Here is a 12843-nt window from a genome sequence, read left to right as displayed (position 1 = left end):
CGAAACACAATTTCGAGCACTATATTGTTCTACGGCAGCTTCAAGTATGCTGTATAGGTATTCATATTTTGGAGGCAATCCATTATTATTATTATTATTATTTATTATAAAATTCAACTACACTTTGAACGAAATGCTTTCGTAATCTCGAAAGTACAGTTCTAATTTATTGACAATATGCTAATGCCGCAAATGAATTCTGTAACAAGTTTAGAATGTGCTCGAAGTGTACTTCCAGGCCAGGTTTTTTTTCTTCAAATGATTAATAAATCCATCAACCAATCAGTAAATTAGTTACTCAGTCAGTCACTCAGTAAATCAATCAATCTTTATTTCAACATCGTGATGTTTAGAGGTACACTCACTCAAAATGCCGTGACAATGCTTGACGAGGAATGTGCTCCCTCTACAGGGCGGCAGCGGTTACAGCAGTGGGATGAAAGCAAAAAGGTAAAAATGTATGCATTACAAAATTAGGAATATATAAAACAGTAAAAACATCATATTGTACTTCCTTAGTTTCAAGCTTTAATACCACATAAAAGTATTGTGTAGACGTATCAATGAACAGTACAAAAGAAAAACGAAATTCATCGAGCAATTCGTATCTTTTCAAGATCAATTTTTTATGTAAACGACAACAATAATGCACATACTGTTAATCATTTGAGGAACCAGAACTAGAAACATTTTGAGACCATAGTAATCGCGGGAACAAAATACTAACCAGCTCTCCGTATATCGTGTAAAGTTTATTTCTGGGCATCAAGTTAGCTAGAATGTCTGTAAATGTGTTCTTGTTATTTCGTTTGGTTTTGATATCGCCGAACTAGTATAGTGCTATAGAGCTCATTGACGGGCGTCAGTCGCAATGTTACAAAAATAAATATATTTCAAATACCGAACAAGAAATTTGACAAACCTTCCTTTACTTTTCTAGACGCATGACTGATGTACTGGAGGCGTTCAATGAAAACTCGATTGGTTTGCAGTTTAGCATAGAGGTCGTTGCTGATAACTGGCTGCAGTTCTCAGACATTAGCATGGAAGTAGGAAAGGAACACATGTGTTGGAAGTATTCACCAAGGGCAAAAAAGGGTTGGTAATTAAACTACAGATCCCACGATTCCAAAACTGTGAAAACAGAAAATATTATTTCGTCTTTGTTTTCATCCTTGCCAAATCCTGTCATCATATGATTAAACACAGCTTCTGCAAAGAAGCCAGCCGACTCAATGAGGCAGGATACTCGTACGATTTCATCATTTTGGGTTGCCAGAAAATGGGGAGGAAACTACCGGCAACGGCTTCTTCCGGCTTCGGACAAGAGAAAACAAAAGTAAAAGTTCACAGTTCTTTCTTGTGTCCACCGCCTTCCGCATGTTCTCAAATATGCATCTTGTAGGTGTCATGCAGGTGTCCTGTTTTCCGCACTACAGAAAGTAAACAAGATTTTAACACTTGTGAAAAGGAAGGCTGGAAGAGCCGTAGGACCTCGAGTGACCTGCTCGATGAAGCATGGGACAAAATTTTTGTCATACTCTGAAGGGGTTAATATAAGATTCTCCGGGACTGTGAACAAATATACATTGGTCAGACAGGGCGGTGCATAATTACGCGTTTGGTTTTTTAGAGTCAACTAAGTCCACTAATTTAGCTGACCATCTTGATTACATCAGAGTGGCACTTTTTTCAACCACCCTGTCTGATTAAGGAAAGAGATCCCCAAGGCTTATCAGATGAAGAAAAACCCAAGATTGTGTTTCAGCAATCTAGTATATCTGTCTACATGATAGGAAAGCCATGTTGCTTGACTCGACATAGCAACATGTTCGTTATGTTCGGTTCTATGATTGTTTGATTCCACTACCTTTAATTCGACTTCTTTCCTATCAATAAACTTCAGTTGTTAGCGTTCCTCCTGTGTTTCTCTCGCCTTTTTCTCCCTCTTTTTAGCTGCCATCCTCAAGAATGTATTAGAAACTCACCCGTTTAGTAATTGTTTGCGACTTCCTTTGCCCTTACCTCGAGATATTGGACTTAGGCAAATTTCGTGTATTCCATGGTATTGTAATGCAAGCCCTTGATCAGTTGAAAATCTTCTTCACACCTGACAGAGTTACGCTAAAACTGAAACATCTTCATCAGAAGAAGAGAATCTTCTTCGTCTTCAGAACAATTAACCAGAGTTTTCACATCTGGCTGGGCATCTGCTAACAGTAAAATATCGTGCACACATGTTAAAATTAAACCTAGGAGCCTTTGCTCAATGAGCTTTCTGCCTAATCTGTACGAGAGATTATAACCTAGATCACTTTTTTGTAGTCTTTTTTCGTATAGATCAGATAAATCATAAACAGCAGGGGTGCTAGAGGGCAACCTTGCCTTAATCGTTTGCGTACTTCCACAGTTGTGCTTTTTACCCTTTACCATGTAATTTCAACTTTATTATATCGGTATGTTCCCTGTAGGAAATCAATTACCTCATGTCCTCATGACAGGGTAAGGACGGACGGACGGTCGGATATTTGCGAAGATATTGAGAACTGCAGAAATTTTCCGATATTTCTATTGCAATCAATTTCAAAAGGCACCTTCGTCAGCTGTACACAGCTTGAGGTGGGTTGCGTACGAACTGAAGCGTGCATGCTTCATACTCACCATAAACCAGTATGCGCCGCTTTATCTGCGCTGAAAATTCACAGGTGGGATTCGAAATACGCTTCGCAGCTTCCTTAATATAAGGAGGGAAAATTAGCCTGAAGGCGAAAAAAATAGGTACTCTAGCGCTCATTGCGGAAGTTCTTTTTTTAATCAAGAAATAAACTTCGTTTGCGCAGATTAATACAGGCATCGGGAGCATTCCCAAAACTTTCCTTAATTGTGAGATTTAGCATGGGCCACTTTTTTTCGCGTCAAGTTAAAAATGTGGAAAGCAAGGAAAATAGCGAAGCACACAAAACTGATGGCTCCAAGCATCCCGTAAAAGTGGTCGTATGATCCTCTTGCGTCCCGGAATAGTCCTGAAATTTGTAAAAAGGCAATATAATTTAGAAAAGGTAACAGCCGGTCACCCGCAAAGCAGTGGCTCTTAATTACTCGTACATGTTTACGTGAAACACGACACGACCATTGCTATGCGCCCACTAATCATATTTTACTAATCATTGCCTCATCATAATATTTAGAAGTTCTAATATCAGCTTCTCAGAACTTCATCAATGTCAGCAAAAATTTTAACCAATACAGAGGCAAGAAGGACGTCCAGTATTTTTTTCTCTGCAATAAATTTTTTCACTTCACCTCGGGTGATGAGCACACTTCCATTCTGGATTACAATTGCCTTAAAAAGCATTTGGCAAAGTTTTACAAAAGGAAGTGACAGCGTTGATGCTCGCGCCATCATTCATTTTAACGTGAAAAGTAACCCAACTCATGCACACTTTGAATAACTATTGGTCTTCAGGCTTTAGCGCCAACACGATCACCTCCCAATAAAATAAAGATATTGCTTATGTCCACGGTATCATGTGTAGCGAAACAAGTGGTAAATCATGCCAAGGAAGCCTTGCATTGGCCACTATTACGCGGCTCTACGTAGAAAGTTCTTTCTAGCGCAGAGCTCGAACGACGAATGTGGCGAAAATAGTTATCGGCATGTCTTGCGGCAACGAGAAATGAAGGCAGCTTTTGCAAGTGGTATCCCTGGAACCTATTATTAACATAGTGTTTTCTGCCTGCCTTCCCATACCTCTGCCCTACTTGTTCATAGACATATGCGACGCAAAGCTAGCGCAATAAAGTGGCGGCGCTTTCTGCATTAGAACTCTGGTACCAGCCGAGCTTTAACACGATGCGACCGCTAGCAAGTGCGACTATTTGTCACGGTCAGTCTTGAAAACTTGTCCCATGCAATGAGCAGAGATATGTAGCAGCGAACTTGCCAAACCACTCCCGTTGCGCCAAAGGCACACAGAATCAAATCGACCTTCTGACATGCCCTGCCATTCATTCAGAGTGTCGGGTATAACGCCTTCTTTCGATGACATTAATGAGCACCCAAGAACGTTATGAAATTATTAGATATTACAGCCTAAAGCAACGTAACAAAGTTCATACCATATTCCACGACTCGGTTGGTGTTAAAATCTAAAGAGAACATGAGTGCTGAAAACAAATAATAAAGCTAAAAAAAGAATTGCGTTGGCGTAGCCTCTAGCTTGTTTCTGTATAAGCCAATCCATCATCAATCCAATCCAGTCAATCCAATAAGCCATCACCTTATAAAGGTGATGATTGTTCTAACCTTTCCCACGAAACAAGATTAAGAGTTCTGCACTGAATCTTCGGCTCTACCCGCTCATCTGACCATGCGGTATAATATGGTGTGCATAAATCATTTATGTCGTCCAACAAGTTTGTAGCTTTAAGAGGCGTTTGCTGAACATTTGAGCTATATGAGAACATTCTCGGACCTCAAATTAATTTTGAAAAGACGCTGCACTTTCACGTACCAAAGTAGGAAACGAAATTGCGGCATCTTCGCCTATTGGCTGCAGGTACAATTATTTTTGTGCACGAAAGCATAAAGAAACATATTAGAATCTGTATCAAGCGTACAAGCAAAGAAGTCCTTAACAGGAGACAAATCATGTGCTAAAAGCGGAGTCAAGACATTTGGCGCAAGGATATTTTCTGAATATTCGGAAAATTGTTTTAGTTCCTCAGCTTTTCAGCCTACGATCAGCATAACGTTCACTAATAGATATTTACAGCATCGGGATATTTAAATGGTGCCTTGTTCGCTGCAGGCGAAATTCTTCCCTAATATGGTTGGACATGATTATTACACAGCCTGACAATGTAAATGATCTCTGACGGGTAGATTTTCCCTTTGTTAACGAATCTAAATTTTTTTTAATGAATGGTGTACAAATTTCAACCATTTTTGTTTACGTAATGTGCAAAGTAAAGGACAGAGGCGATGTGATGCAAAACATTCACGCGGACACCTTGATAAGCCTGCACGCCATAGACTTGGCGAATGAGAAAAGACCCCACCTGCCTCAGTCAAATATCATGCACTTGCGTGGAATAATGAGAGAAAAGAATTACTTCCAAAAACGTTAAATTAGAAGTCATGCACCTTAGTATGATCGACGTTTGGTGATCGGCACAGTTTTACTCTGTAGAATACTAGTTAAAACCTTCCTTCTGCATTCAAGCGCCTTAAACGGTAAGAATCAACCGCATTATATTTCGCAAAGAAGCGAGAAATAAAAATAAGCCATTTTATTTTAGTCAGGTGTTAGCATACGTTTTGCAGTTGATGTTTCGCAACTCGCAAAAATTCTATTTCAACTCTGGGTTCACATTAGGATAAAGCTGACAGGCGTGTGTGAAAATGCAGCAAGTTCCTTCAGGAACCCACAAGGTGCACCTACACTCACCTACTATCCGTGGACTCAGAGCAGATACTGGTAGCATGACGACGCCAACCAGGCCGCAGCATGCAGCCGTACGGGCGACGCCCAGATAGGCGGCAACCAGCACATACTTCATGCACAGGATGTAGCCTTGGGATGCACCGACAAGCACAGACAGCGCTGCCACGACTGGGTAGCTGGAGACGTAAGGTATCGCCGCCAGACCCGCGCACTGCGCTAAGAAACACAACGCGTACAGTGGATGCCGACAGAGAGGCAGCAGATCGGCCATCAAAGGCAACGCGATTCGTCCGAGTAGCTGACCCGCTGAGAAAAATGTCAGCAACTGCTTCGATGTGCTCAGCACCATTCCTTTATCGACGCCATAATCCACGATTGTCTTTGTGTACTCCGTGCATATAAAATCACCGGCAACGATTGTTATCAAGAGCACGTAGAAAGCAGGAGCGCTGAATAACGCCAAGGCTTGTCTTAAGGTGGCGCCCTGACGAGTGTTGGTCTTCTCTGCTTCTTGAGCGACTGAGTCGTCCTGTGGCTTCCAACTGAAAAGGAAATGCATGATTTGCTTAGAACAAGAGAGCTGGTGACCGCGGATGCTACAGTATAGTGTTCAGCTGTTACTGCAACCATTTCTACAATATCAGTGCAGTCGAAGTATGATACTCTTGCATCTGTACAAATTCGGGTCGCAGTGGTAATGCATATTCAATAAATAAAAGGCTTTAGCTCGTAATCATCCATTTGTACAGAATTGATTTTGACTAACCCTGTCTCGTCAGACTTCATTGCTCAAGCCTCACCTTTAGGCAATTTACTGTACATTCAGCCGTTATATTGGATAGATAGAAGGGATGACAGAATTCCTGGGAACACGAAATGATCAAGAGACGGCAAGAAGCCTCAGACCATTACCCTTTCGATGATGACATGCCGTAATATGTGAAAGTGCGTTCATAACTGGAACGAAATATTCAGGATTAATGTTGAAACAGAACATAACGTCTAGTTAGACTTTGCTAGTGCATGGTTCCTGACTGCTCTACTGACCAGACGGGAGTATAATTTAGATACGCCCGATTTCCTAATTTATTCATTTATTTATTTCTTACTGCGAACTGCCTCTTGGCAGTCCAGGCAGGAGTGGGTGCATGAGCAAATTCAAGTACTATGCCCTACTAATCAAAATAAATAAAAAATGTCAGTGACAGTCATGAAAGAAGGCACACAAATGTCTACTACTGTAACAGAAAAAAAATAACATAAGCAAAATTTTGACGACGTGGGCAGTGACGTCATGAAAAAAAAAGAAGCACAGTAATGACCAGTACAAACAAAAGAAAGGAAATAGTGACACAAGAAATAAGGAGGGTTGTTACAAAGGTTTCACTGCAAACACAAAGAATTCGATAGAAGATATATTCGCGATTTATTGCAGTACGGCATTACACTCTGCTGCGATTCTGTAGAAGAACGAGAAGCGATAAGTGTCAGTTTTAGTTTGTGGCATAAAAATGTTTTTCCTGTGCTTACCTCTTGTTTCTCTTACCTTATTCAAATATATGTATGTGCCCAATGTAATTTTCTTTGATTGTTGATTACATTAAACAAAGTTTATAGACGGTGTAGCTTACGCGGAATTTCTAGAGTTGGAAGGCCAGACTCTATTCTATTGTCAGTGACAGAAGCTCGCCTACTGTATGCATTATTAATAAATCTAAGGGCTTTGTTTTGTGCACTTTTAATGAAAGTTATGTCGGTCTTTGTATGCGGATTCCAGACAACGTCAGCATAGAACTATCAAGCTAGGCATCTGCTGCACTGTTGTAGCAAGCGCAAAATTTTCAACGTGAAACATGTAGATCGTTTTTTAAAAGGTGCATTTAGTCTCTATTCATCACGTAACTGTAGTGTGGCTTTTTTAACAAATTAAAAATTTGACGCGAGCGATATCTCATGCTACCAAATGTCTTGTTTCAAAGGAATTCCGTGCTTAGGATTGACTAACAAGGAAATTCCTACACATCGATCCAGTCAGGACATTTTTTTTTCGTGACACTTATCACAAACTGGCTCGATAAATTCTTGTATGCATTGTACTACGGTGCTGATGTTTTGGATGTATAGACTGCCTGCCGCAAATTAGAAGTATAAGCTGAAGCGCTTCCATTTCACGTCTTCTTAAGTCCTCGCCTGTACGCTAGAATCTTGATATACCAAAGTCGAAGGCGATCCCGAATTGGTTCAATGTTTCGATAATTTGGTGCGAAAAAAATTCCAACACTTTCGTTTATCTGTAAACTCGAAGCAAGAATACACTGCACGCACGCTAATGACGCGCTCCTTGCAGCGACGTGCCGCCGCCGGCTGCTGCAGCACACCTCTCACTAGGCGTTGAGGCCTAACCTGCTTCGCATCAAACCCGTAGAGGACTGTTTCTTGCAGCTAACGACTGTGGATCACAAGGTGTCTAATCCCGTTTCTTGCATACTGAAACTTGTACAACCATCACTCATATGAATAGTGGCAGAGTTGGTTTCCACAACGCCTTCGGCAGCAAAGCACTGCTGGTAAGTGCCGCCCCTAGACTTCAGTTAGGTTGACTTCACCGCATGACCGCAATGTGGCGTGGTGAGTGAGTACTACCGACCGAAGGCCGCCCTCAAGTACACGCCATGTAAACTCGTCAATCGGTTTCAAAGCGCTAGCCCTGCCATTAGGCGTCTCAGGCCGCTCAGTTGGCCCGTCTCTGCGCTCAAAAAGGATCAGAGACCGCTGGTAGAAACGCGACTTACTGGGGATAGTCATAGTAGGGGATATACTAAATAGTCCTTTGGAGCCGCTCGAAAAAATATTACAGGCACAGTAGCTTCCAATATATTGCAAAGCATGTTAAGCATAATTTTGGATTATCATTTAATTTGTTAAGCACACAAAAGTTATTCGCGCAGCATTAAGTAGTTTTTCTGTTACCCTTGTTTTAATATCAGTCGACATCTAATTCTAAGGCCGCTGAAGATCGGGTAAGCACAATTAGCGCATGAACAAGAAGGCGGCGCTGGTAACGCGTGACACGTTTTCGGTAAATTTTTGGTGACACGTTTTAGGCAACGTCTACTGGGGACATCTGCTCATAACAACTTTGGCTGTAAAGAGCTAAGCGAGAAATTGATGAAAAGCTTTTATATGATTCAACGTTGAGTTTTCGGCGAGCTCTGCCTCGAGGTGTGATGCATTACTTTCCAGTACTCTGGCCCTTCAAAGGGCGAATGCAGCAGAGACGCCGAGCATACTACCCAGAACTGCAACTGCAGCAGCTGAACGCGGCGGTATCGACCCAAATGTGGCGGATGAAGCTGAGCGCGCGGTCCAGTGAAGAATCTGCGGATGATGACTGGCGTTACCCAATCTGGGAAAGGAGCCAGGAGTACCACGCACGCTGCCCAGCTAGAGGAGCGCAAACAGACAAAGGCCGCTGAACTTTCGGGAGCCAAAAATCCATGTGCAGATGCAACCACCTGTGATCCGTTTTAGCAGTCTCTCTTTTCCTGGAACGCATTTCATATTTACACTAGGCCGCTTTATGTTGCATCTACCATGCCTACACCTGCACATTATGACGGGATAGCCGACAGTGGGTAAATTAGAAAAGAACTGTTGAAAGGAAAGCTACAGTACAGAGTATCAAAGAACACTACGAGAATAAGTCTTCTTAATTTTTACATACCGCATCAAATTCGTAACAGTCATCATCATCATCCGCAGCAGCAGCAGTAGCCTGACTACGCCCACTGCAGGGCAAAGGCCTCTCCCGTGTCTCTCCAATTAACCCTGTCCTTCGCCAGCCGTGGCCACCGTATTCCCGCAAATTTCTTAATCTTATCCGCCCACCTAATTTTCTGCCGCCCCCTGCTACGCTTGCCTTCTCTTGGCATCCACTCCGTTACCAAAAACAGCTTCTAGTCAATAGATATTCCTAAGGCTAAAGTCATCATTCTAAAACTGTTCTGCCTAAGAACTTGCTTGACTTGCATCTGCATGTAGAATCTAGCACTGTTCCGGCGCAATTTGTCCTCTTGACGCGAGGGCCTGAATTGCGCCTCGCGTGTATAGGAAGCCTCAAGAGTTCGATGACGCGGTTGGCCTCCACAGATGCACACTCACTGCTAGGGTGCCCTTTAATCGCAGTTGCTCACCTATGCATGGTCTCCGACAGCCTGTGATCCGAACCCTTGCTAAACCACACGGAACCCTGACTGAAGATGTTACTTGTTTATGAACAGGAGATATCTGTGTGTCTGTGCTGCTTAAACCGGTAACTTTACAAGAAGGATAACTTGAGAGGGACTAGGCAAGGACTGAGGTCGTTGTTGTTTAAAGGAAAGGAATATGATGGAAAATTTAACTACAGAGTGAGTGCTGCCTTCCCCTGGAGGCAACGCTCACCAAGGCTGTGCAAGGTTTGGTAGGTAGTTATTGAGGAAAAAGCTGCCTATGGTTCGCCGATTTCGAAAATTAACGTACTGCAGCTTCTCGATAATTGGCGTCCGGAAGTCCAATCTTCCAGGTGAACCAACATAGTTAATGCAGCCCAATAAGATGTGAGGTAAGCGGCATAAATTACTGCGGATCACCAAGCTCGACATAGTGCCGAACAAAAAATTGCAGTTTATCTCGTCTTTGAGGTTAGATGCGAGAAAGAATTGTATTGCAGGAAAGGTGTAGGCGATTGTACGACGGCGAAGAGATGATAGAAGCGGCAGTCGATTCTTGATCAGCCTCAGACTTTAGCCTTTTTTTTTGTTATTAGCTTTCTATAGAGAGCGACTTCACACTCGGCTACAGTCGTTTATTTTTTTTTCCTGGCGTGCACGTTGCCAGTGCCAAAGAAAAGAAGGTGGCGCGAGCACCTGCTGCACAGACCGCTTGGACGCTACGGAGCTCGGCTGCTGGGCCAGAGAACATGCGATGAAATCTCGGCCCTGGCGGCCATGTCTCGATAAAGCTGAAAGCCAAACGCAGCCGTGTTCTCTGCGATGTAAATGAAAGTTAAAGAACCCTAGCCGGTGCAGATTGAGCAGGAACTGCCCCTACGATACTCCATCTTTTTCTTCTCTCCCTCCGATCATCACCCCATTTGTGACGGAAAGTTTGTGGTGTAGGGCGAGAAAGTTACGGCTCCGTTTTTTTTATCAACCCGATCGTTCTATTGGCGCCCTTCGCAAGCATACGCGGCGCAGAAGGAATGAATTTTTTCAGTGATCCCCCTCGTGGGTGAGGTGTCCACCTAAAAGTAGGACAGTCAGTGCGCAATTTCTTTCCCTCAAATAACCACCTTTTTCTTTTGCCTGTGACTCTAGGATGAAATGCGATAAAGACGAACTCCAAACAAATGCGAACGTCTGTAAGTTAAACACGATACGCGAGAGGCTGCGGTTAGGGCCCAGTGGTCTGAGACAGCGAGAAGAGAAGCTGATATGTTTGCGCCGTCACCAGTTCTAGTCCGACTGGGGCTGAAAGTACGGCAATTTTACCGCGACAGCTTTAGCGATCCCGTTTACCGAAACGCCAGCGTTTTAGTGCTGGTGTTGTGTCGAGAAAATCCGGACTGGTCGACAGGGCTGTGACGTCGCGACCATATGACCTCTCGCAGGTAATATAAGCACCCCACAACGATCACACAGTACAGCAGTGATGATGTGACTACAGAATCTGTATTGGTCTTACAGGGTCCTGATGCCCTTTCATCACCATAGGGTAGTGCCTCTCAAGTAAGGGAACCGATTGGGCTCAAAAGAAAAACGGTCTAGCCGGCACTGGAACTGCGGCCTCTTGGGTTGTGTGCCCAGCGGGCTACCCCACGACCGCTGAGGAACGTTCTTTCGGAAAATTTTTAAAGGGAAGATTTGTGTGCCTTTTATTATTTAGAGAATTAAAGAATCTGAAATAAAATAATAAAAATGGAGAGAGAATGTTTACTGCATACGAATCAGTGCGAAATCACACACTAGTGCTACTTAGAAGACGACGATGAGAAGGCAGTACAGCGGGACTGAGCCCTCACGCTTTTCAGACCCATAATAGGCAAGAGATGACCTTGCCAAGCTCGGAACTTCCGGATTAGTGCTCTCGAAGGGAGAAATAAAAGAAAAAAATAAAAATAAAATAGAGAACACTGTCCCTCTCTGCGCAATGAATTGAAAAGAGGAAGCCAGGCCACTGAGAGAGAGAGATAAAGAGGAAGAAGGAAGGCATGGACGTTAACCAGAATGGGGGTATGTGCCATTCAGCCCGAGGACATCATCATCATCATCATCAACCAGAATGGAGTTCCCGTTAACTACCCTGCACTGGGGAAGAGCAATTGAAAATGAATAGAGAGAAGGGCGACGGACACCGGTGAGAATATGACCCTCAAGAAAGTCTCTCTCAAGAAGTAAAACACTACGGTTTCAATGTGGAGTTTTTTGGTTGATGAACTCAACTACAGGGCAGCTTGATTTGAGCTGAAATAAGTGGATACAGCGCGTCCAGTACATGCAGCGCGCTGTGTGCCATTGACGTGCGCATATTAGAGAATAGAGCACGCAGGGCTTTCATAAATGGTGTGAGCAATGCAATTACTTGAAGATCTGGCCATGGTCCGGATCGTAACTTTTGTCTAGGTCAGTCGTAGTTGTCGGACATTAGAAGCGTGGCAGCGTCCCTGACCCAGTGCGCGTGCAAGACTTCCGTACTTGTGGGCAGGCAGTATCAGAGGCATTAGACGCGGCGTCTCATGACGCCGGGCTCCCTTATTTATTGCGGTTGTTGGAGGTGGTGGCCAAGCTTCAGTTATGCTTCAGGCTTTCCCTTCAAAGGTGATTTCCTTTCTTGAGGACCTTCGGCGGCACGAACGACGTCGCCCCACCTTTTCAGCGGCCTCTCTCTGAGTGGTATGGCCTCGCACCAATTGCTGCACTACCACCTGTTCAGTCTTTAGACGAGGGCAGCCTTTCGAGGTAGAGTTGTGAGGTCCACGGCAGCTGGCGCACTTCAAGGCACTCGTGCGGCAAATTACAGCACTGTCCGGCTTGGAGCATCTCGGGCACACGATAGGGTTGCTGCAGACGCCACTCACGTGACGGATCCTCATGCTCTTCCTGCACTGTAGTGGCTTAGGTACGAAATACCTAACTGGATGTCGAAGGTTGCCAACCTTTACATACGATGGTATTCAGTCGCCCTTGAAGGTCTGTTTGATGCATTTAGACTCTCCGAGGCATAGAAGTCAGATTATTGAAATGCTATTGGTCGCCGGCTTGATTCAGTTTGGCTTACCGGCGTCACAGATGGAAGTGCCGACGTTGTAAATTAAGCTAGTCTGTAGTACCGCTTTCTTCCAGTCTAGGAGCGCGCG

The 12843-nt window shown here is 43.8% G+C and overlaps 1 protein-coding gene across 3 annotated transcripts in view; it reads right to left on the bottom strand.

Annotated features, from left to right (window-relative positions):
* Window positions 1–310: 310 nt before the first annotated feature.
* The window catches only part of LOC149361784 (monocarboxylate transporter 12-like), a 52515-nt gene continuing 39982 nt past the window's right edge, over window positions 311–12843 (bottom strand). For all 3 annotated transcript variants that reach the window (XM_089572819.1, XM_089572818.1, XM_089572817.1), the window contains exons 6-7: window positions 5451–5989; window positions 311–3023 (exon numbers count right to left, since the gene is read on the bottom strand). In XM_089572819.1, coding sequence (XP_089428945.1) covers window positions 2878–3023; window positions 5451–5989 — 685 coding nt within the window. In that variant the 3' untranslated portion in view covers window positions 311–2877. The remainder of the gene's footprint in view (window positions 3024–5450; window positions 5990–12843) is intronic.

This window comes from Amblyomma mixtum, chromosome 2 (genome assembly GCF_055824585.1).
Source record: "Amblyomma mixtum isolate Tamu chromosome 2, ASM5582458v1, whole genome shotgun sequence".
Classification (NCBI taxonomy): Eukaryota; Metazoa; Arthropoda; class Arachnida; order Ixodida; family Ixodidae; genus Amblyomma; species Amblyomma mixtum.
Note: the sequence above shows the minus strand (reverse complement) of the source record. Positions and strands in the feature narration are given on the sequence as shown.